The sequence below is a fragment of the Saccopteryx leptura genome, chromosome X (genome assembly GCF_036850995.1).
Source record: "Saccopteryx leptura isolate mSacLep1 chromosome X, mSacLep1_pri_phased_curated, whole genome shotgun sequence".
In the NCBI taxonomy this organism is placed as follows: domain Eukaryota; kingdom Metazoa; phylum Chordata; class Mammalia; order Chiroptera; family Emballonuridae; genus Saccopteryx; species Saccopteryx leptura.
Genome location: NC_089516.1, coordinates 106,062,963 through 106,089,105, shown reverse-complemented (window position 1 = coordinate 106,089,105; position 26,143 = coordinate 106,062,963). Strand labels below are relative to the sequence as shown.

Below are 26,143 nucleotides of genomic sequence, written 5' to 3'. Positions count from 1 at the left end.
TTGTTGCTCGGCAACCGAGCTATTTTAGCATCTGAGGTAGGCCATGGAGCCATCTTCAGTACCTGGGGCCAACTTTGCTCAAACCAATTGATCCATGGCTGTAGGAGGGGAAGAGAGAGAGAGAGAGAGAGAGAGAGAGAGAGAGGGAGGGAGGGGGAGGAAGGGAGGGAGGGAGGGAGGGAGGGAGGGAGGGAGGGAGGGAAGGAGAGATGGATGTGGAGGGAGGGGTAGAGAAGCAGATGGTTGTTTCTCCTGTGTGCCCTGACCAGGAATTGAACCCAGGAATTCCATATGCGGGGCTGATGCTCTGCCGTTGAGCAAACTGGACAGGGCTAATATATTTATATTCTTTTTTTTTTTTTGTATTTTTCTGAAGCTAGAAACCGGGAGAGACAGTCAGACAGACTCCCGCATGTGCCCGACTGGGATCCACCCGGCACGCCCACCAGGGGGCGATGCTCTGCCCCTCCGGGGCGTCGCTCTACCGCTACCAGAGCCACTCTAGCGCCTGGGGCAGAGGCCAAGGAGCCATCCCCAGTGCCTGGGCCATCTTTGCTCCAATGGAGCCTCGGCTGCGGGAGAGGAAGAGAGAGACAGAGAGGAAGGAGAGGGGGAGGGGTGGAGAAGCAAATGGGTGCTTCTCCTGTGTGCCCTGGCCGGGAATCGAACCCGGGACTTCTACATGCCAGGCTGATGCTCTACCACTGAGCCAACCGGCCAGGGCCTATATTTATATTCTAAGAGATCAAATGTTTTAATTTTTCAGTGGTCAAATCAGATCTGGTATCTATTAGAATTATCCAAGAAAAGTTCCTTCATTATACCTGGAATGATAATTATTACTTTTTTTTTTATTTTTTTTAGGTGAGAGGAAGGGAGATAGTGAGGCAGACTACCACATGCGCCCAACTGGGATTCATCCTGCAACCTTGTCTGTGGCTAATGCTCATATCAGCCAAGCTAGTTTTAGTGCTTGAGGCTGATGTGCCTCTGACCAACCCATGGTCATCAGCACCTGGAGCCAACACTCAAACAAATCAAGCCACTGGCTGCAGGAAAGGAAAAAGGAAAGGAGGAGAGGGAGGGGTGGAGAAGCAGATGGTCACTTTTCCTGTGTGCTCTCACTGGGAATTGAACCTGGGGCATCCATATGCCAGGCCAATGCTCTATGAACTGAGCCACCGGCCAGAGCCAATAATTATTACTTCTTAATGTACATTTCTTACTTTTTTCTTTGTTGATTATTGTTACATGTGTTGGTAGGTTACGTGAGTTTATAAAAGAAAATACTTTTATTACAATTTTTGAGAGATTGTTATTTGATATAACTCATAGTGACTGTATTGAACCTTTGTAAATCTGACTTATCAGTTCCTTACTGCTCATGGCCTATCTTTTTTTATATAGCATCTTTTCTTTCACATAGTATTTTACTCCTCATTATTCTTTTTCTATAACCAATGAAATTAACTTTTTTTTGTATTTTTCTGAAGTGAGAAGCAGGGAGGCAGAGAGACAGATTCCCGCATGCACCCAACCAGGATCCACCCAGCAAGCCCACTACGGGCGATGCTTTCCTGATCTGGGCTGTTGCTTTGTTGCAACTGGAGCCATTTTAGTGCCTGAGGCAGAGGCCATGGAGCCATCCTAAGTGCCTGGGCCAACTTTGCTCCAATGGAGCCTTGGCTGCGGGAGGGGAAGAGAGAGGAAAGAGTGAGGAAGCAGATGGGCGCTTTTCCTGTGTGCCTTGACTGGAAATCGATCCCAGGACATCCACATGCTGGGCCAACACTCTACCACTGAGCCAACCGGCCAGGGCTGAAAATAACTTTTTTTTTCCCCTAATATGGAACGCTTCACGAATTTGCGTGTCATCCTTGCACAGGGGCCATGCTAATCTTCTCTGTATCGTTCCAATTTTAGGATATGTGCTGCTGAAGCGAGCACTGAAAATAACTTTTGAAGATATTGTATTACTTGAATTAATCATTTTAAAATTATTTTATTTTCTTGCCCTACCATCACACCTTTCAACAAATTCATTTTTTCTATATTTACATTCTTTTGCTAAGCTTTCTTCCTGTGTTTATACCAACCAGTTTAGTGGCTCTGATGAGATTACTTTAAAGAACAGCACATGTTATTTTTTTTTTTCTGTTCTAACCACTACAATGAATGCATTTTTTTTTGTTTTTTTCATGATAAAGAAAGCGTTCATGAATTATAAATTTTATATTGTTTAGTGGTTTGTACATTTTACTGATAACAATAAACTTTAATGAATACAGAAAAATTAACTTAGTTTTTCTAATTAGAACAGAGTTAGCAATTGAATTTTAGTAAGTTTCAGTGGTGTCATATTTTTTCACTTAGTGTCAGAAGTACAAATTAGGAAGGGATTGATAAAACTATATATACATAACACATAGATACAGATAACAGTACAGGAAATCCCAGAGGGAAGGGGGGAGGGGATAAAAGAGAGAGGGGGTGTAATGGTGAACACGGGGTAGGGGTGAGGGTGTTATATTGAGTGAGATACTTGAATCCATGGTAACACAATAAATTAAAATTAATAAAAATTAAAAAATGCAAAATGTCTATCATGATTATGATTTCTCAGCATAATTTGAGATGACTAAAATGTATAAATAAATGGGTAGATTGCATTTATATTTGGACTTACATAATTAAATCTTTCTTCATTATTTTTTGACAGATATGTTTAAAGGGTAAAGTACACATATTTAAATACTTAAATATCCAAGCATGTTGCAGAATGGATAAGAAACCAGACTCTCTGGATCTTCCATCATTGAGTAAGAGAATGCCCTCCCAGCCTCTTACAGACAGGTAATGTAATATTCTTACACTCTCATTTCATGATTAGTATCCTCTCTGTATATAAAATATATTTATTAATCTTGAGTGTACTGAATATGTTTAGGCCAGAGGTTCTCAACCTGTGGGTCGCGACCCCGGCGGGGGTCGAACAACCAAAACACAGGGGTCGCCTAAAGCCATCGGAAAATACATATTTTATTTAAAAATGTATTGTATAATAAAGATGTAGTTATGTTTTCATGAAATTAAGCCAATCTACATTTCCAAAAGATGAATTAAAAACAGAATATAAAATATCCCGTATCAGCCTGACTGATGGTGGCACAGTGTATACTGTAGGTTTGGGATGCTGAGGACCCAGGTTCAACCTGTGGGTCACTGGGGTCGCGACCCACAGGTTGAGAACCGCTGGTTTAGGCTGATTGGCTCAGTGTTAAATTCAATAATTTGCTGAAGTGAGATATACCCATTATAAAATGAACTTAAGTGTTACTAGAATCAATTTAGAATTCTCTCAAAAGTTATTATTAAAGCTTTACTAGTAAAATGTAAACACTTGACATTATAGTGCAGAAATACTAATTTCTCAGCACTGGACAACTATTAACTTATTCCTATGATTACTTTATTGTTCGTGTGTAATAAGTAGAATTTGATTTTGACCTTAAGTTGGTAGAAGAGCAAGACATTTGGGGGATATTTTCTTCATATTCTTTATATTTTTTATATCTAGATCAAAGATGATTTATCATTGAAGTTTTAATATTTTTATCCTCATGAAATTTTGAAGTGGAGGATTTTTTTAAGTGAGAGAGAGAAAGAGAGAGCCAGAGACAGAAAGGAAGGGAAAGAGATGAGAAGCATCAACTCATAGTTGTGGTGACTTTAGTTGTTCATTGATTGCTTCTCATATGTACCTTGATGGGGGTGGAGGCTCCAGCTGAGCTAGTGATCCCTTGCTCAAGTCAGGAACTGTGGGATCATGTCTATGATCCCATGTTCAAGCTAGCAACCTTGGAATTTTGAACCTGGGTTCCTCAGCATCCCAAGCCTACACTATGCACTGTGCCACCATCAGTCAGGCTGATATGGGATATTTTATATTGTTTTTAATTCATCTTTTGGAAATGTAGATTGGCTTAATTTCATGAAAACATAACTTCATCCAGTAGTATGGAAAATAATTGGAATGGGGTGAGACTACAGAAAGGGAGACTGTGACTCTGCCTATATATTTAAAGGTCTGATGTTGTATTTATGATAAAGTTTAGACTACTATTAATGACAATATACAGTGCAGTTTCTGGAATTCCCTCAGGACTTTTTCTTAAAATTTTCTGTTACCTAAATAGAATTAAATATCTAAACATTAAATTTAGTTCCTGAATATTCTTTTGTTTAATATTATAAATGATAATAGACAAAACAATTCTATAAAAATTAGATTTAATTCATATTCTAATCTCTAATAATCTGCTTTATATTAATTTAAAAATGAATTTACTTTAGTTACAGCAATCATTGTATTAGTCATTTATTTATTTTACAAATATCAGTAATATGCCTCCTGGTACATTGACAGTATGTGTTGTTGAATGACATAAACTTTGATGTCAGCCTTCATGTGGCTTACAATCTAATTCAGGAGTCAGTTAATAAACAGTGCAAGGAAATACAGTACACGTAATTTCAAATCTCCTTTCTGTAAAGGAAAAGAAAATGTTTCAGGAGTAAAGATAGGAAATGTCTCCTTGTGAGACATTTTTAAATGAGGTTTTTAAATCAAGACCTGAGAGGAGAAAAGGTAGCTGTGCAAAGAGCAAGGGGAAGGGCAATTCAGGCAGAAATAATGATATTTGCAAAAGCTTTAATAAAGTTAGGAAGACAAACAGTATGCTAAAAAACTGAATGGAAGCCAGTATGGTTGAAGCAGAGTAGTTGAAGAGTAGAATGGTATGAATTGATTTTGATTAGTCAGGACTCAAGTCATATTGGGGCTTTGGAGGCTGTGGTAAGTAGTTTGAATTGCATTTAAGGTACAGTGGACCGGTCTCGGCCTGTTGGCTTTGCAGTAGAGTGTCAACCCGGCATGTGGAAGTCCCTGGTTTGATTCCAGCCAGGGCACACAGAAGTGCCCATCTGCTTCTCTACCCTTCCTCCTCTCCTTCCTCTCTCTTTCTCTCTTCCCCTCCTGCAGCCAAGGCTCTGGAGCAAAGTTGGCCCAGGGGCTGAGAGTGGCTTCATGACCTCCGCCTCAGGTGCTAGAATGGCTCCGATTGCAGCAGAGCAACGCCCCAAAGGGGCCAAGCATCGCCCCCTGGTGGGCATGCCTGGTGGATCCCAGTCGGGCACATGCTGGAGTCTCTCTGCCCCCCCCCCCCGCTTGTCACTTCGGAAAAAAAAAAGTACAGTGGAAACTCATTGGACAGCAGGGGAATAACATTCTTGGATTTATGTTTTGTTTTTTTGTTTTTTTAAAGAAAACTATCTTGGCTCTTATATGGAGAGTAGATTGTAAATAAACAAAAATAGAAGCACAGAAACTAGCTAGTTAGGTTGTTGTAGTACTGCCAGGAGATCAAGGCATCTTGACAGTGACGGATTTAACGGCAGACCCACTGGCATGTGCCCTGGGCCCAGACTCCTGATGGGCCCCACAAAACCCTAGCTTTACACTTTTTTCTAATATAAGGGGCCCAATATATTTTTCTGCACCCAGGGTCTCAACTTACCTTAATCCGCCTCTGCATCTTGAATAGTGTGGAGAGAATTGAGATATTTTGGAGATGGTCTCTAGCAATGTCATCCAATAAAAATATATGAGCCACACAAGGAATACTAAATTTTCTTGTAATGCATTTAAATAAAACAGGTGAAATTAATTTTAATAATACACATTATTTAACTTAGTATATCCCAAATATTTCAACATGTAAATAAAAAAATAGTGAGTTATTTCATATTCCTTTTTTTCTTATTGAATCTTTGAAATCTGGTGTGTATTTTATTTAAATTTACAGCATGTCTCAATTTGGACTAGTTTCACTGAAAGTGCTCAATAGCCATACACTCTTAGTGGCTGCTGTACTGGACAGTGTAGGTCAATAAGGTTTACCTATGAGTTGGCTCTTGGGTGTCCTAATCTCCCACACACAGCCCATATTGAAGTACCTAGAAAATTCTTGTTTGTACATTTCAATTTTACACTCTTACCCTTGGCTATATTGTTCTTACTACTTATAGCACCCTTCCATGCCTTGACTGTTTTTGTAAACTCTTCATCCACAAAAATAAGCATTAAATATATCAGCTCTTGGAACAATGTAATAATACAGTAAAATAATGTGCCCGTGAAGCCCACCCTCTTAAAACCTGTATGTTCTTGTGTCATAATGTCTCTAGTCCTCAGTTTTCTTTTTTTCATTTTCTTTTCTTTATTTTTTGGTCCTCCGTTTATTTTATTATATTTATTTATTTTTTATTATTAACTGAGAAGCAGGGATGCAGAGAGACAGATTCCTACATGCGCCCATACCAGGTGATGCTCTGCTTGTTTGGGCTGCTGACCCGTTGCTTAGCAACAGAGCTTTTTAGCACCTGAGGCAAGGCCATGGAGCCATCCTCAGCACCTGGACCAACTTTACTCAAACCATTTGAGTCATGACTGTGGGAGGGGAAAAGAGAGAGAGAGATAAAAAGAGAAGGAGAGGTAGAGAGGTAGAGGGGTAGAGAAGCCAATGGTTGCTTCTGTGTGCTCTGGCCAGGAATGGAACCCAGGACTTCCACACGCCAGGCCTACGCCTTACCACTGAGCAAAAGCAACCAGGCCTGATCCTCAGGTTTCTCATATGAAAAACAAAGGTAGGCCCTGGCCGGTTGGTTCAGTGGTAGAGCGTCGGCCTGGCGTGCAGGAGTCCCGGGTTCGATTCCGGCACACAGGAGAAGCGCCCATCTGCTTCTCCACCCCTCCCCCTCTCCTTCTTCTCTGTCTCTCTCTTCCCCTCCCGCAGCCGAGGCTCCATTGGAGCAAGGTTGGCCCGGGCGTTGGGGATGGCTCTGTGGCCTCTGCCTCAGGCGCTAGAGTGGCTCTGGTTGCAACAGAGTGACCCTGCGATGAGCAGAGCATCGCCCCCTGGTGGGTGTGCCGGGTGGATCCCAGTCAGGCGCATGCGGGAGTCTGACTGCCTCCCCGTTTCTGGCTTTGAAAAAATACAAAAATACAAAAAAAAAAAAAAACCCAAACTAACAAAGGTAATTATATGGATGATATCAGGATTAAATGTAATGATGTATATACGATACTTAACACAATGCCTTACCCATAATAATTCTTCAACAAGTAGCTTGTTATTATCATTGTCATTTTTTAGAAATAGATGTACATAATATTAATGTGCAGTGGGGTCAGACTGATTTCTGCTCTAATCAGTTTAACCTCTCAATTTGCCTGTGGCCTGTGTAAATTATTTAATCTTTCTGAGTTTGTTTCTTAATTTAAAATGTTAACAATACTCACTTAATAAGCTTATTGGGAGAATTAAATGTGTGCTTGGCAATTGGTAGTTACAAAATAGTTATAGAAATGTAAAGTACAGCATAGTGAATATAGTCAGTAGTATTGTAGTAACTGTGTATGGTGCCAGGTAGGTACTGGAAATATTGGGGTAACACTATGTAAAGTATTTGATTGTCTAACCACTATGCTGTATACCTGAAACCAATACAAAATAATATTAAATGTAAAATGTAATGGAAAAATAAATTTTAAATTTTAAAAGGAATGAATATATAATAAATAGGTTTTGAAAAGTAATGTTGAAGCCCATACTTGAAAGTAGCGCTCAATTCAGCATAGATCTGAAATATTTAATAACAATAAGAATAACAATGCTAATAGTAATACAAAAAAGTGTGCTTGGCACCTAGTTCAGTAAATGATATTCAGCAAATATTATAATTTTTCCCCTTGGAAAGTTAACTTTTATAAGCTTTATTATATTCATTTGTGAAAAGAAATAATGCATATATTACAGAATATAAGGATTATAAGTAAAGTTTGAAGTGCACCTGGCATAGTACCTAATGCAATATAGACACTCAAAAACTATTAGCAATTATTGTGTCTTTTTGTCCTTCAAGACTAAGCTCAAACGCCATTTTCTTGGGTGAGGCCTTTCCCAACCTTACCAAGGAGAATTAGTTCATTTCTCTTTTCTCACAGCATTTTATATTAACCTTTGTCACAGTCTTCAAAACATAAACATGCTTATTTACCCTCTGGTTTGTGAGAGCCTTTTGGGTTTAAATATTTTTTAATTTATCTCATCTCATCTCGTCTCATCTCAGGCATTCAGCATAGAGCCTCACAGTTGGTAATTGCTTCCCTAAGTTTATTAATATGCTCCAGAAAAGTATAAGAATCAGTATTTGGTGAGGAAATACAGCATAGTGATTCAGGTTAGGGACTTTAGTGTTAGATAATCTTGGGATCAAATTTAGATTGCCATTTGTAAGTGCTGTTAATGGGTAAATTGTCCAACCCCTCTTGGCCTCAGCTTCCTCCTTTGTAAAATGAGAAAACACCAACAACCTGCTAGAGTTTTCACAGGAATTTATGAGGTATTGTCTTTAAAGCACTTAGCCCAATTTCTGGCACATGATAAGTAGTCAATGTAGAGTGTTTGGTAAATTTGCAAATTAAAGTGAAAAACACTTTGCAACCTTGGTGGCATTCTGTGTAAATTTGCAAAGACAACTGTGACCTCACATCAAAAACAATTGTTTGTTTAATGCTATGCAGACTTTGTTTTGCATTTTTTCTTTTCTCAATTATATTAAATAGACATTATTTATAAACTAAAGCATATTTTTAGAGCTAATGAAGAATAAACTGTATGAATTAAAATTTAAAAATATTTCATCCTTATGCGGTGAAATTTGTCACACCAATTACAGAAACAGAAAGGTGTTTTATCATCATGATGTTCTAGCAGGGCTGTCTGCTTTTCTGAGTCTCTTAGGAGATATAATAGGCTATTATTAACAATTGCCATTTTATAGCAGAGCACATGAAGGAAAAATATTCCATGAGGGAAGATTTCTGACATTTCTCCCCTCATGTCCTTAAGGGTCTAAGACATCATAAGTGTATATTCTTTGTTATAGGAAATTTTAGGTCAAGTCTATATTATCTGTTTAAGAAAAAAACACTGACTGTTCTTAGAATTTCTGTTTCCACAGTATGGAAGATTTTTATCCAAATAAAAACCCTGGCCCTGATTCTGGAATTGGAAGTGATAATGGAGAGAAACGATTATCTGCGACAGAAGTGAGTATTTTTTTTTTGTTCAACTATTTTTAAAATTTTTTATTGAGTTTATTGCCACATTGGTTAATAAAATTATACAGGCTTCAAGTGCACAGTTTTACAATATATCATCTGTATATTGTATTGTGTTCACCACCCCAAGTCAAGTCTCGCTCCATCACCATCTATCCCCAACCTCACCCTCCTCCAGCTTCCTCCCACCCCTTTTCCCTTCTGCAGTCTCCAGATTGTTGTCTGTTTCTCTAAATTTTTTTCTTTGCTTAATCCTGTCACCTTTTCACCCAGTCCCCCAACCCTCTTCCCCTCTGACAGCTGTCAGTCTGTTCGCTGGATCTCTGAGTCTGTTTCTATTTTGTTTGTTAATTTCATTTGTTTTCACAAATGATTGAAACCATGTGATACTTGTCTTTTTTGAGTGGCTTGTTTCAGTTAGCATAATAATCTCCCGGTCCATCCATGCTGTTGCAAAGATAAGATTTCCTTCTTTTTTATGGCCAAGTAATATTTCATTGTGTATATGTACCACTGCCTTTCATTCACTCATCCACTGATGGGTACTTTCACTGCTTCTAAATCTTGGCTTTTGTAAATAATGCTGCATTGAACATAGGGGTGCATATATTCTTTCAAATTTGTTTTTTTAGGTTTCTTTGTGTATATTCCCAGAAGTAGAATTGCTGGGTCATAAGGCAGTTAAATTTTTAATATTTTGAGAGAACTCTAACTGCTATCCACAGTGGGTGCACAGTCTGCATTTCCACCAGCAGTGCAGGAGGGTTCCCTTTTCTCCACATCCACGCCAACACTTATTGTGTGTTATTTTGTTAATGAGCGCCATTCTGACAGGTGTGAGGTGGTATCTCATTGTGGTTTTAATTTGCATTTTTCTAATGATTAGTGACATTGAGCATCTTTTCATGTGTCTGTTGGCCATCTGCATGTCCTCTTTGGAGAAGTGTCTGTTCAGGTTTTTGGCTCATTTCTTAATTGGATTGTTTGTGGGTTTTTTGGTGTTGAGTTTTATATGTTCTTTATAAATTTTGGGTATTAAAACCCTTATCAGATGAATCGGTGACTATGTTCTCCCATTCAGTGGGTTGTCTTTTAATTTTGTTGATGGTTTCCTTCCCTGTGAAAAAACTTTTTAGTTTGATATAGTCTCATTATTGCTGATCTGTTTTACTTAAAATTTTATTAGAGCTTTGAAATAGACATTTGCATATACTTGATTTATTTGGCTTACACGTATAATTATTACATTTTATGACTTAAAATGAAAACATACATGCACATATTTACAAGCACAACAGTAAACCTTAACACACTAATTTTGGTTTGAAAACTGGAAATGTACACTTCGTATGTGAAATTAAAACAAGTTATTTCAAATTTTTTGAAGTTTTATGAGTTCATTTGAGCCAAACTGACGACAGTTGCCAGGAAGCAAAATCTCAATGGATGGAGAAAATGCTCCACAAAATTGCAGTTTTACCACTTATTTTATACATCAGGATCAAAGGGAAAGACGTAAAAAGAGTTACATGAAATCCACTGGTGATGGATTTGGGAGGGGGGAGAAAGCAAGACAGGGAAATCACTGGAACTGGCTAAAAAGTAAAAGGAATAGAAACATACCACATAGGCAGGTATAGGATAGCTAATCATTAACATGATAATGACAAAAAGGGGATTTATGATCTCTGCTTTAGTGTGGTGGTTGTGCCCTGAGGGGTCCTGAAAGGAAGTTACTCTTACATTTCAAAGACATGTTACTCTTACATTTTAAAGGTATGTTATCAGGTATGTTATTATAGATTCAAAAAAGTAAAGAAACAGGCTAGATTAAGGTAAGCATTGACCTTTGTTGGAGAAAAATGCCTCCCTAACCCATGACTACCCACCATGAACTGGTTTCTTTAAGACTCTGAGTCTGCAAGGCTGCCATGTAGGCCTCCCCTGAACTTTTCCAGGTGTAGTATGTGGCCCTTTTCATTCACACTTCCCCCTTTTGGTCATAAATTAATCCAAAGGTTGCACTGATGAGCAACCTTTCAGTTGAATGATGTGGTCTCACAGTGCTCGGAAGGCTCATTTCTAGGAAGTCTTAGAAAGCAACTTAATTCTTTTTTTTTTAATTGAGTTTATTGGGGTGATACTGGTACTTTAAAAATAATTATTTTTCTTTTGAATTTATTGATTTTAGAAAGAGAGAGGATGCCTCATTTGTACTTGGGTTTCTTTCTTTCAGCCATCAGATGATGACACAATCAGCCTTCACTCTCAAGTCTCAGAATCAAATAGAGAGCAGACATCAAAAAATGACAGTCACTCACTTGGAAGTAAACCTGATTCTCAGAAAGGTAATACATATTGTATTTGCTATATTTATTTATATGCATAGCCCTTATTAAAAATGGCTGTTTTATTTTAAATGATTCTTTTATTTAAAATGAGGTTTGAAAATTTTATCTTTGGGCAACTCTTTTATTGAGAAAATATAGTTTTATTCTAAGCACTGAAGTGTCAGAGCATACTATTTATATTTTCTAATAAATATTATTCTATACTTAGACCAGGAGGTATATGATTTTATTGACCCCAACACAGAAGATGTAGCAGTTCCTGAACAAGGAGATGCACATATTGGATCCTTTGTCTCTTTCCTTAAGGTAAAGAAAACTTTGAACAAATATTAATAATATGTTCTCCTTGATCTCAAAAATGGACCATACAATTTAAAATAACTTTCTTTTATATAAGGGAAAAAGAAAAGGTCCTGAAAAATCTCAGAAAAGTGAAGAATTAGGAGATGAAAAAAGGTAAGCACACATAAATACTCAAATTGAAATGTTACTTATAAATATTGAAATAATTTTAGATAGTCTTACTTGAAAGAATATAGTTGTTTAATTGATTTACTTGTTATATTCAGATAGTTAATTTGTAAATACTTCATCTACTGGCATTCCTCTATTAAACTGGAAATTATAGTAAGCATTTAAGCTGAGCATCGTATACATTCTTCCCCCCCAGAAGTGTATTAGTGTTTCTTATGATTATTACTGAGGAGGACTGTGCCTTCACTTGCATTGCTTCATTTGAGCTATTTAACAAGTATTTAAAATTAGATGGTTTTGGCATGATTTGACAAAAAAGAAACTGAGACCTGACATTTTAAATGTTTGCAACTCTGGTGTTCTGACTCCTATTCTAACTCTTTTATTGAGAAAATATACTTTCCACAGACTGGTTATAGTAATTTTAAGGGTGTTTACTTTCACATTTTATTAAAATAATTGTGCTTTGTATCTTTTCTATATTATTTATCTTACAAAATGATGGAATATGGCTTACCCCATTTTTCAGTCACCTTAAGTTCCTTCATTGCTGCAGGAAGGGATAAGTATTTGTTGAATACCTACCTGTGCTATATGCTTTCCCATGTTTCTTGTGTAATCTTCGCTAAATCCTGCAGGGTAGTATCGTTCCCATTTTTTCCATTGAGGTAGGTGAAGCTTGGAGATGGAAGTTTCTTGCCTAGAACTATGTAGCTAGTGTCCAGTAGAACCTAGGTGTAAACTGAGCTTTTCTCTTTTCTCTGTATTTGTGCTTCCTCTACATGATCTCATTGGTAACTTTTAAAACAGTCATTAATTACTCATCTCTCATACATCCTAAAGAGGTACATTGCTTTGTCTTTTATTTTTTATATTCTTTTTATTTATCTGAACTTGGAGGTTGAGTTGCCTGAACTTGGAAGTCACCAGTGACATGCAAATTATAGTGAAGATACAAAGTCTTTGGTAAAATTACTAGAGTTTGGAGACCAGTTTATTTTAAAATTTCTTTGTTCTCTTTGAATGATATGATTATATATATAAATGAGTATTTTTTGGCAAATTCACCAATTTTATTTGCACCTAATTTGCATTTTCTCCTAAACATTTTACATAGAGATTTAAACAAAATTTTATTTATTAATTTTTGGAGAGAGAGAGAGACAGGATCACTGATCTCTTCCTGTTTGTGCCCTTACTGGGAACCAACCGGCAACCTCTGTACTTTGGGACAAAGCTGTAACAAACTGAGCTATCCAGCCAGGGCTTGCATAGAGGTTTCTAAGGCCTATATCAGCGGTTCTCAACTTGTGGGTTGCAACCCCGATGGAGGTCAAATGACCAAAACACAGGGGTCGCCTAAAGCCATTGGAAATACATATTTTATTTAAAAATGTATTGTATAATAAATATGTATTTTCCGATGGCTTTAGGTGACCCCTATGTTTTGGTCGTTCGACCCCCGCTGGGGTTGCGACCCACAGGTTGAGAACCGCTGGTCTATATAAATAAATTGAAATAAACAAGATGGTTTAATAAAATAAAATTTTCATAACATTTTATATTTATTTATAAAGACTGACCATATAGAGCTCTGCTATTCTTATTATACTTAAGACTGGGGAGGATACATTATTAAATTCCTATGGCCATCACATGTTTTGGAAATTAAAAAAAGTTTAATACTATAGTTCACTTTGTTATCCATTAATTATATTAATAAACCCAGTGTGCCACATATTTTGTTTAGTAAAGAGGATAGATATGTTTTTATATTCTTTGGATATTGATTATTTCTTATTTTAATTTTTAAATGCAAGGATATTAAGATTTTAGCTTTCACATGGTATTAAAAACAAAAAAACTGTCTTTTCATTCTGGAAGATGACATTAAATAAAAAGGCTTGACTTGGGGTGGTGAACACACAATACAATATACAGAAGATGTGTTATAGAATTGTACACCAGAAACAGATAACTTTTATTAACCAATGTTATCCCAATAGATTCAATAAATAAAACTAAAATAAATGAAAAAAGAATCTTCTGCCTTACTTTTTGAATAACCATTTTTGTGTCACCTTTCAGTCTTGGGAAAGAACAATTGCTTACAGAGGAAGAGGACAATGATGTGAAGGAAGTTTCCAGTTTGGAGAAAGTAGCTGTTCAGTTGCTGCAGCAAGAGCAAAAGAACAGGTATTTTTTAGTAATGGGATTGAAATCGGCAAATTTTATAATCATTCAATCTGATTATTTAAAGAATATCAAGTAAAATATACAGTGTCCAGTAAACAATAGGGCTGTTTTAAAGAATTGTTTGAAGGGACTAACTGCTAAAAGACAATATGAAATATTTATAGAAATGTAAGTGACATATACAATTGAGAGAATATACTCACATTGTGACTATTTAATTATTGCTTAGGTATCTCTTTTTTATTCCTGTGTGCTACATAATAATTCATTTATTTGCTGATACTTATTTTAGCTCATAATAGCATTACATATGTTATAAGTATTTTTCCATGTATGTATCATAAGTATATAATGTACTTTTTATCAGATTCCTCATTACTTGGGATGTATGTAAACTCCTTAGAAATGAATTAAATTATATAATGGTTGATTATATCAGCATGATGATTTGAGAATCACAGTTTCATTTTGGTCTGTTTCTTAGCCATTGAACATTTCTTTTTCTGGCTAGCCTGTCCCCAAATGCTTGTCTTTGGCAATGAGAAAGATACTGTTGGAATGAGTATAAAATCAGTGGAAGCCCTTTTATTTTTTTTCCAATTACAGTTTATATTCAAAATTATTTTGTATTAGTTTCAGGTGTGCAGCATAGTGGTTAGATATTTATATACTTTACAAAGTGTTCCTGCCAGCCCCGGTATTGTTAGTACCCACCTGGCACCATACAGAGTTATTACAATATTATTGACTACATTCCCTATGCTGTACTTTAAAGTCCATGACTATTTTGTGCCTACCAATCTGTACTTCTCAATCCCTTCATCTTTTCTCTCCAGTCCCCAAACCCCTCCCCTCTGGCAAACATCAGTCTATTCTCTGTATGTATGAGTCTGTTTCTGTTTTGTTTATTCCTTTATATTGTGTAAATTCTACAAGCAAAATCATACAGTATTTGCCTTTCTGTTACTGACTTACTTCACTTAGCATAAACACTCTAGGTCTATCCATGCTGTCACAAATAGTATGATTTTATTTCTATGGCCAAGTAATATTCCATTGTATATATGTAACAATTATTCCACTCATCTGTTGATAGATGCTAAGGTTACTTCCATATTTTAACTATTGTAAATAATGCTGCAATTAATAAGGGTGGGTATAGCCTTTTAAATCAGTGTTTTGGGTTTCTTCGGATATTTTCATACAGTCTTATATTTCTATGTTGTCAGTTGTCACCTCTCTTTCATTTCTCATTTTATATATTTGAGACTCTCTCTTTTTCCTTATGAGTCTAGTTAAATTTCTGTCAATCTTGTTTATCTTTTCAAAGAACCAGCTCTTGGTTTGATTGATCTTTTGTATTTTTTTTCTAATCTCTATGTCATTTATTTCCACTCTAATCAGTATTATTTCTTTATGGCTACTCAGTTTGGGCTTTGTTTGTTGTTCTTTTTCTAGTTGTTTTTCTTGAGGTAGGCCTGTAATGCTATGAAATTTCCTTTTATGACTGCTTTTGCTGTGTACCATAGATTTTGGGTTGTTGTGTGTTCATTTTCATTTGTCTCAAGATAACTTTAGATTTGTTTCTTGATTTCATTGTTAACTCGTTCATTGTTGAGTAACATGTTATTTAGCTTCCATGTGTTTGTCTGTTTTTCAGTTTTTTTTTTCTTGTTATTGACTTCTAGTTATATATTAGTGTGGTGAGGAAAAATTCTTTATATGATTTCAGTCCTCTTAAATTTATTTACACTTATTTTGAGTTTTAATGTGTGATCTATTCTAGAAAATGTTTCCTTTACACTTGAAAAGAATATATTCTGCAGCTTTGAGGTGAAATGCTCTGAAGATATCAATTAAATGTGTCTGGTCTAGTATTTCTTCCTTTTTGATTTTTCATCTGGATGATCTATCCATTGATGTCAGCGGGGTTTTAAAATTCTCTACTGTAACTGTATACTGTTACTCTTTATTTTTTTGTTCATCAAGATTTGCTTTATATATTTAGGTGCTCCTATGTTGAGTGCATAAATGTTTGCAAAGGTTATATCCTCTTGGTTTTTTTGTTTGTTTGTTTGTTTGTTTTTTGTATTTTTCTGAAGTTGGAAACGGGGAGGCAGTCAGACAGAATCCTGCATGCGCCTGACCGGGATCCACCCGGCACGCCCATCTGGGGCATTGTTCTGTTGTGACCAGAGCCATTCTAGCGCCTGAGGCAGAGGCTATGGAGCCATCCTCAGCGCCCGGGCCATCCTTGCTCCAATGGAGCCTTGGCTGTGGAAGGGGAAGAGAGAGACAGAGAGGAAGGAGAGGGGGAGGGGTGGAGAAGCAGATGGGCGCTTATCCTGTTTGCCCTGGCCGCGAATCGAACCCGGGACTCCTGCATGCCAGACCGACGCTCTACCACTGAGCCAACCGGCCAGGGCCTTATATCATCTTGTTTGCTTGATCTTTTCATTATTATGTATTGTCCTTGTTTGTCTCTTATTATAACCTTTATTTTAAAAGTCTATTTTGTCTAAGTACTACTACCCCAGCTTTTATTCACTTCCTTTTGCATGCTATATTTTTTTTCCATTTCTTAACTTCTAGACTGTGCTTTATCTTTTGTCCTGAGGTGGGTCTCTTGTAGACAGCATATATATGGGTCCCATTTTCTTTTTTTAAGATTTTATTTATTCATTATAGAGAGGAGAGAGAGAGAGAGAGAGGGAGAGAGAGAGAGAGAGAGAGAGAGAGAGAGAGAGAAGGGGGGAGGAGCAGGAAGCATCAAATCCCATATGTGCCTTGACCAGGCAAGCCCAGGGTTTTGATCCAGCAACCTCAGCGTTTCCAGGTTGACGCTTTATCCACTGCGCCACCACAGGTCAGGCAGGTCCCATTTTCTTATCCATGCAGCTACCCTATGTCTTTTGATTGGAGCATTTAATTCATTTACATTTAAGGTGATTATTGATAGGTTTGTATTTATTGCTATTTTATTCTTTATATCTATGTTCTTCCTCCTTCTCCTCCTCCTTCTTCTTCCTTCTTCCTCCTTCTACCCTATGATACAGATGTTGTTACACTTCATGTTATTCCAGAGGTCCCTTAACTACCCTCATTTTTTAAAAATTCTTTTTTCTTTTTGCTCCTCTGGTTGAATGTTTTCTGCTACTTTGTCTTGCAAATAGCTAATTCAGTCCCCCACTTTATCTAGGAATCTTTTGATTCCTATTGTATTCTTCATTTTTGACGGTTCTTTTGTATGGTTTCTATGTTCCTTTTTATGCTGTTGAAGTTTTCACCAAGTTCCCTGAGCATCCTTATAACATTTATTTTGAAGTCTGTATCTCTTAGCTTTCTTGCCTCCATTTCATTTAGTTATTTTTCTGAAGATTTCTCCAGTTCTTTCATTTTAAGTATGCTTCTTATCGCCCCATTTGGTTTCTCTGTATTTTTTTTTGTGTGTGTGTATTAGGTAGATGTGCTATATCTCCCAATCTTAATATGATGGCCTTATGTGGTAGTTGTGTGGGGGGGGCTCAGTAGTCCATTCTTACGGATCACCCAAGCAAGGTGCTCCAGAAATGCCCCTTGAAGTAACTTGCATTATTTCTGAGATATATACACAAGTAAATTCTGTTTCTCTAATATTTCTGTTCTTCATTCTCCTTTTCAGATGTTAATACATATGAATATAAGATCATTTTAGATGAAATGTTAATATGCAGTGACATATTAACATTTGCCTAATTTTTGCAGGCATTAAGTACTTGTGCTATATGGTCATAATATATGGAGCATCTTTTGCTTTAAAAATTTAAAAGCTATGGACAATTTAATTGCTGAACTTAAACTGATCTTAAAATTTTTTTATGCCAAAATGAGTATTTTTGCCATTAAATGATTTTTCCTTCTAAAATATATTGCTATGCTTATCTCTCTTAGCTATAATTATAAATTTTTGTTTATACTATTACAATACTGAATTTGAGTGAGTCCATAAATATCTAAAGTAATCTTATAAGAGGGTGTACTCCTTAGAGAGTTTGATGTAATTAGTAGAGTTCCCTTGCACATTATGTTGTGTTTTAGATTCCAGGTTTAATAATGAAAAATCTGAAATGCTGTTTAACTTTGTAACAAGCAATTCAACATTTCTTTTTAGGTTTTCACACAGTTAGAGTGTTTTTGTTTGTCTTGATCTAAAGAAATTTATCTGGGATTACCCTTGCATATCACAAAGTACCATCTAGGACTCCTGCTTTGACTGTGTGCTTTACTTAACTTTTCTTTAGCTAGCTACTAGTGGAAGGTGAATACAGTGTTAGCTCTCAGCTAAAAGAAGCTGTGCGTGTCCTCCAACTTAAAGGCAAGTAAATAACTGCTTATGTTAATTAGTGGTGATTTTCTTAAAGCAGCTTTGCCACTTGTTTTGTTCATACTATTTTTATCAATATCTCTGATTCTTTCAGAAAGTTCATACTAGTACTTGATGACTGAAACTATACTAGGAAAATAACAAGAAGATACTGCACAGATTTAATAATCAGAAAGGGTGGGAAAAGAGATCAACAAATAAAATATCAAGTACATAGATAACTCATAAATGTTCAAAGCCTGAAGCCTAGGTATTTCGAACAGTTGCTTTCTTTTTTTTTATTTTATTTTACTGATGTTAGAGAGAAAGCATGAGAGCGAGAGAAAGAAACATTATTAGTTTCTGTTTGAGCCCTGACTGGGGATCGAATTGGCAATGTCTGCATTATCAGAATGATGCTCTAACCAACTGAGCTGTCTGGCCAGGGCTAAATGGTTTTTAACTGCAGGTGCATGGACCAGTACTAGTCCACGAAAGAGTGAATCATCTTGATGTTGTATGGACTGGCACCCATCTGCAGACCAACAGTTGAAAACCATTGATTCAGAAGACTTCCCCCTCTTTATCTGAGATGCATAGTTTAAGCTACTTTGTACTGACAATTTATTGTTGATTTTTTTTTAATTTAAGTGAGAGGAAGGGAGATAAACAGACTCACTCATGTGCCTGGACTGGGATCCACCTGGCAAACCCCGTCTGAGGCCAATGCTTTGCCCATTTGAGGCTGATGCTTGCTATTTCCAGCTACTTTTAGTGCCTGAGGTGGAGGCTCCACAGAGCCATTCTCACTGCCTGGGTGATGTGCTCCAAACCAATTGAACCATGGCTTTGGGAGGGGGAAACAGAGAAAGAGAAGGAAGAGAGAGAGGGGGGAGAAGCAGGTAGTCACTTTTCCTGAGTGCCCTGACTGGGAATCAAACCTAGGACTTGCACATGCCGGGTTGAGGCTCTACCACTGAGTAAACTGTCCAGGGCCTGTTGAATTTTTTAAAGCTAAACTTTATCCCTCTTATCATAATATTGGATTATTTTTACCTGTATTTGATCATATTAATGTTTCCCTGAATCAATGATCTTGTCTATATTGAAATAGCTATTCCACAAGTCATAATTTTACCTCACTATATATAATTTTGGATATTACAAAAAAAAACTATTGTTTTAAAAATTACTTCCATGCTGCTCTGTAAATTATTTAGCCAATTCTTCACATATTCACCAACCTACTTTTGTATGTTTGTATTAGAGAAATGGCTATTGTTCTTTTTTTTTTTTTTTTTTGTATTTTTCTGAAGCTGGAAATGGGGAGGCAGTCAGACAGACTCCTGCATGCGCCCAACCGGGATCCACCCAGCACGCCCACCAGGGGGCGATGCTCTGCCCATCCGGGGCTTTGCTCTGTTGCGACCAGAGCCACTCTAGCGCCTGGGGCAGAGGCCAAGGAGCCATCCCCAGCGCCTGGGCCATCTTTTGCTCCAGTGGAGTCTCAGCTGCGGGAGGGGAAGAGAGAGACAGAGAGGAAGGAGAGGGGGAGGGGTGGAGAAGCAGATGGGCACTTCTCCTGTGTGCCCTGGCCAGTAATCAAACCCGGGACTTCCGCACACCTGGCCGACGCTCTACCACTGAGCCAACCGGCCAGGGCTGTTCTTTTTCTTATATGGATTTTCTTATTGTGTGGATTAATAAGCAAATGTTTGGCTGGCTTCTTAAAATTTGTATCATCTCTTGACAACATTATACGGAGTGAAATAAGTAAATCAGAAAAAACCAGGAACTGCATTTTTCCATACGTAGATGGGACATAAAAGTGAGACCAAGAAACATTGATAAGAGTGTGGTGGTTACGGGGGGAGGGAGGAGAGGGAGAGGGAAGGGGGAGGAGGAGGGGCACAAAGAGAACTAGATAGAGGGTGACAGGACAATCTGACTTTGGGTGATGGGTATGCAACATAATTGAACTTTAAGATAACCTGGACATGTTATCTTTGAATATATGTATCTTGATTTACTGATGTCATCCCATTAAAAATAAATACAATAAAAAATAAAAATAAAAAAAATAAAAAATTGTATCATCCTTAAAGAAAGGATTACAATATATATAGCCTTTTACAATGAAAGGCTTGAGTTGATTGGTTCCCATTGCATGTTCATCCCTAATTTACTCTATTCTATAGTATTTTCTATGATGTCTTTCTTTTTGTTAATTATTTTATTTGCTTTTAGGTGTATCTTGAGAGATTTTACTTATTGTGTAAAGATGTGCTTCTGAGTATTATGTAATCAAAATTATGAAAAATTATACAGTATAATTAAAGATCATGGAAAGCAAAATCAAATTTTGAGAAGTTCATTATTTTGGTTAAGAATTATAGAAATCATGTACATTAACTGTTTCATGGGAATTTTTTTCTGATCATATGAATATTCCAGTTTGAGGAGCATCATGTTAACCTCTCGTTTCTTATCATTAATTAGATAGTTCTTTAAACTCTTGAAATCTATCCAGTCTTTCTTTTCTGCTTGCTTTACTAATTACTTCCCTATCCTCTCCCAAAACATCTTTCTTCTCCCATCCTTTGGTTTGGTTGAGTCATGTGAAATGTGAATACAGATGGAGGCTTTTAGATTACATAGCATTATTCCGTGAAAAATTCTTCCAGAGGACCAGAAGAGCAGGACGTGCATCAAGGTATCTAGAGTTTGTGGACACCTTAAGTGTATTTTAAAGGGTCAGGTTGATGCAACTGAATTATATAGTCTTTTACTGGAAGTATTGGTAACTAGATTAGGGAAGTATGTTAATCTAGAGTAGATAAAACATTTATTTTTACTTTGAGTGTTACAGACTAAAAGATTAAATATCAATGTACATAGAAAAAATTTTACTTAGAAAAATTCTCAAGTACAAAATTATGTTTTATAGGTAAATAGATTTCAACTTTTTCCCCCCTTTATTCTCTAATATGACTCATACGTGTCAGTAATCACAATGCTAGTGAGTGTGGTGTGGGAGAGAATCCAGCATTTACCATTGTGAAGGGCATTGTAGTTTGAACACCATCCCCACCTCCGGGAATAATTCTGACATCCCCATCCCACATCGCACATACCCAATGCTACATCTGCTTTTTGAAACTCTTTAGTTGTGGTTTTTCCTAATAGTTTTAGATATTTTATTATCTCAATTATTCTTCATTTGGGGATTGAATACAATTTTATTATATGCCCATACAAAGCAGAATAAAAGTGTCATTAAATCTTGAAATTATTTGGTGTAAAGCTACACTGCTTTGTCTATGATGTACGTCCTTTGACCCTTACATGACTCCTCCTAGTGCAGCTCTCCTAGATCCACGCTAGTGAGGGAACAAGTAATTGGTTTCTTTATGTTAACCATCTTTCTGTAATTACCAATTTATATTCATTTCATTATACATTTCAGTAGTCAATATGTAGTTTTAATTTGAAGTTCTTTTCTCATCTATAGTCTTTTTATAGTTGATATCTGAAGATTTTATTTTGAATGAAAGGTAGATTTTATTATAAAACTAAACTTTAAAATAAAATATTAAATTACATTTATATCTATAAGAAATAAATATTAAGAAGTATAAATATGTATGTTAAAGAAACATAATTTATTACTTTTGAATTTGAATTAATACTCAGATTTATATAAAATTATCGACAGAATTCTCTCATACAATGGTTTATCATTTTTTGTCTTTTTTTTCTTTGAATGCTGTTTTATTTGGTTATCAAAAATTTAATAAACTTATGGTTTTTTATTCACAGAATTGAACTTTAGTACTGGCTTTGCTTTTAGAATTAAGGTGTTTTTTTTTCTGGCTTTTGGCTTTTGGCAAAATGATTATGTATTATGTCAGCATAATCCTATTTTTTGCTGTGTTGGGAAAATTTAAATAAGTCATGATGGTACCTAAGCTATCTACACCTCTTCATTGTCTGTCTTGGCCAAAAGTTAAATATGCTCAGGGCACTAGTAGCATGCCTAGAAGATATCGAAACCTTGAAAATGGATTTATAAAAGAAGATGCATGGAAGAGTTGGTGAGCTTCATCCACTCCTTCATAAAAGTCCTTGCCCTTATGGGCAAGTGATCGAAATCATATTCAAATACTGTTTTCTAGCAAAAATTTTCATGGGCAAGATGTAATTTATTATGGAAATATTTTATATCATGTGTCTACACTCTTCTCTTTAATATGTTTTGAAATTAATGTGTTAAATTTACTTTTTGGATTCTTAATCATTCAACTTCTGTTACAAAAAACAAGCCAAAAGAAAATGTGGAATACGAAAAGAGGTATAAAATTATCTTAGTCCTTACATTTAATATTTTATGTTGAGACTTGATCCTTTGACAGTGATACTTCCATATGTGGGTTTTAAATGAATAAATGATACAAATTTAATATAATTAGATATTTTAAAGAGGAAATGAGTTACAGTATGTGTTAAATTAACCTATGCTACAAACAAATCAAAAAAGCTGATATGATCTCTTTGCACTCATATCTGCATTCTGCTGTGATGGAATCATTTATTCATTTGTTAATTCAGCAAATATTTATTATATTACTCCTACTGCCAGGAATAATGTGTTTCTTCATCATCAATTGTGTTTATTTATTCTCTATGTTATTGTTTACTTTTTTATTTCAATTGAGTTTTATTAAGCTCTTCTATATGAATACATGATCTCAGCCCACATATATTAATTCCCAAGCACTAGAACACCTTGTAAGTTTCTATTTATTCTTTTTGAACTTTTTTTTCATTAGACGCAACTTCTGAGTCATTCTTATGGGAGTGCAAAGGACTGAAGCTGGGGTGGGGTAAGGTACAGATATACACACAGACAGAATTAACATTTGTTGAATGCTTGCTATATGTGTACCCTTCTGAGTGCTTAAATGCATTATCTCATTTAATCCTCATAATAACTTTATGAAGTTGTTACTGTTGTCCTCCCCATTTTGGGAGAAGACTGAGACTCAGAAATTACCGTAATTTGCTCAAGGTCACACAGCTAGTAAGTGGTACAGTGAGCTTTCAAATCCAGTTTTCTGTCTCCAGAACCCCAAGTTGGTTTAACCACACTCTTGTTAACATGCTAATAAGAACACTGTAATTTTCTGGTGAGATTCTCTTCACCCCACTGATGTCTCTTCCTGGATACTTTAGCACTCAAACTTACCTTATTTTTCCCCAAACCTATTTTTACTCCTTTATATTGTGTCCGAGTATATGTACCACTATATAGTCACCCAGGTCAACAACTTTGAAATCCTCAGACATTCCTCTCTCTTATGCACCCCTCCCTGTCCAATCACAGAAAATTATAGCTTCTTTACATTAGTTCAGGCCCTACCTTTTTCTACCTGGATTACTGCAACAGTCCCCAACATGCCTCCTTTATTCAGTTTTGCCTACCTTTAAATCTGTATTCTGCAATGATATATGAGTGATGATTCTAAGACACAAAGTTGACTATGAGACTCTCATTTATTATTTTCCAGTGAGTCTTTCTAACTTTTAGGATAAAGCTTAAAATGTTTGGTTTGGCCTATAAGATTGAAGTGAATTTCTGCCTACCTTGAAAGCCTCATCTCATGAACTCTTCCCTGGCACCTTTTGTGCTAGCACAGTACTCCTTTTGTTATTCCACCACGGTTTCACATCTCTGTTTTGTATCCTGGTCTCTCCGCTGGGATTGCGCTTTCTCCTCACCTTTTTCACTTAGGCCTTCAGAATTCAGTTCAAGATGACTTCCCATACCCAAGTCAAGAAACATTGATCATTCCCATTTTAAGCTTCCTTTTCAGGTTCCTAACATTCTATTGAGAAAGCCCCAGCTTCCTCCCTCAAAACTGTTATATCCAATCCTGACTTTGTTTTTCTTTACAGATTATTATTTCTACTCATTTTCAAAACAGTTACCCAGTTCCTTATTTTAAAACAAAACAAAAAAAATGTTTAACTTTTCCCGATTGCCACAGTAATGTAGCACAGAGGAAAACACAAAGGAAAGAATAAAGACAACCCATGATCTTCTCCCCAGAAACGACAACTCATAGTATTTTACTATTTTTCTCTTTAGATCTTTTATTCTATATGTGTCTATAAATATTTGCATGTAGTGTGTATGTGTGTATATATTACAGAGCTGTATTACCTATTGCTTACTCAACACCTCCACTTGGATGTACAGTAGCCCTGCCCTAATTGTGATTTCACTTTCTTTGGTTTCAGTTACCTGCAGTTACCAACAGTCTGAAGAGTAAATGAAAAATTTCAGAAACAAATGATTTCTCAATTTTAAATTGTGTGCTATTCTGAGTACTGTGGTGAAATATTTTGTTTTATTTTTCAATAATTGTTGGCATTCAGTATTATTTTGTATTAGTTTCAGATGTACATCATAGTGGCCAATCATAAACTTTATAGAGTGGTTACCCCGATATTTCAAGTATCCTCCTGACAGCACAGAGAATTATTACAGTATTATTGACTATATTCCTTATGCTGTACTTTACATCCCCATGGCTACTTTGTAACTAGTCTTTTCACCGTCTTCACAAATACCCTAACTTCCTTCTGGCAACCATCAGTCTGTTCTCTTTGTCTATGAGTCTGTTTCTGTTCTTTAAATCCTGCATATAACAAATCATACAGTATTTGTCTTTCTCTGACTGACTTATTTCACTTAGCATAATACCTTCTAGGTCCATCCTTGCTGTTGCAAATGGCAAGATTTCATTTTTTATGACCTAGTAATATTCTGTTGTATGTATGTACCACCATTTATTTATCCAGTTGTGTATTCATGGGCTCTGGGGTTGCTTCCTCTGTATCTTGGCTATTGTAAATAATGCTTTAATGAACATAAGGATGCATTTTTTTTTTAAATTAGTATTTTAGGTTTCTTCAGATATATATCCAGAACTGAAATCACTAGGTCATAAGGTACTTCCATTTTTAATTTTTTTGAGAATCCTTCATTCTGTTTCCACAGTGTTTGCACAAGTCTTCATTCCCATCAACAGTACATGGGGGTTCCTTTGTTGTCTACATCGTAGCCAACATAAGTGTTTTTGAATTTATTGATGATAACCATTCTGACAAGTATGAGGTAATAACTCATGTTTTTGATTTGCATTCTCTGATTGTGAATTACATTGAGCATCTTTTCATATGTCTATTGGCTACCTATATGTCATCTTTGGAGAAGTATCTATTCATATCTTATGCCTATCTTTTAATTGGATTGTTTAGTGGTTTTTTTGGTGTTGAATTATATGTGTTATATATATAACCCTTAATTGGGCATGCTGAAATTTTAAGCCATCCTGTTGTATCCTGCCTGGGATGTGAATCATTCCTTTGTCCAGTGCATCCATATTGTACATGCTCCCTGCCCACGAGTCACTTGGTAGCCATATGGATTTTGATATCAGTTGTCAATGGTATGCAGTTTTTATGTTCAAGTAACCCTTATTTTACTTAATAATGTCCCCAGTGTGTAAGAGTGTGATGCTTGCGATTTGG

At 36.2% G+C, this 26,143-nt stretch overlaps 1 protein-coding gene and 1 non-coding gene across 3 annotated transcripts in view; one reads left to right on the top strand and one right to left on the bottom strand.

Annotated features, from left to right (window-relative positions):
* Positions 1 to 26,143, top strand: part of LRCH2 (leucine rich repeats and calponin homology domain containing 2) — a 119,419-nt gene that overhangs the window by 54,530 nt on the left and 38,746 nt on the right. For both annotated transcript variants that reach the window (XM_066357148.1, XM_066357147.1), the window contains exons 6-11: positions 2,720 to 2,853; positions 9,085 to 9,172; positions 11,421 to 11,532; positions 11,744 to 11,841; positions 11,933 to 11,991; positions 14,098 to 14,205. In XM_066357148.1, the coding sequence (XP_066213245.1) occupies positions 2,720 to 2,853; positions 9,085 to 9,172; positions 11,421 to 11,532; positions 11,744 to 11,841; positions 11,933 to 11,991; positions 14,098 to 14,205 (599 nt within the window). The remainder of the gene's footprint in view (positions 1 to 2,719; positions 2,854 to 9,084; positions 9,173 to 11,420; positions 11,533 to 11,743; positions 11,842 to 11,932; positions 11,992 to 14,097; positions 14,206 to 26,143) is intronic.
* LOC136386582 (U6 spliceosomal RNA) lies at positions 1,841 to 1,947 on the bottom strand. Its single transcript, XR_010747952.1, has one exon. It is a non-coding gene; the product is annotated as a U6 spliceosomal RNA (small nuclear RNA).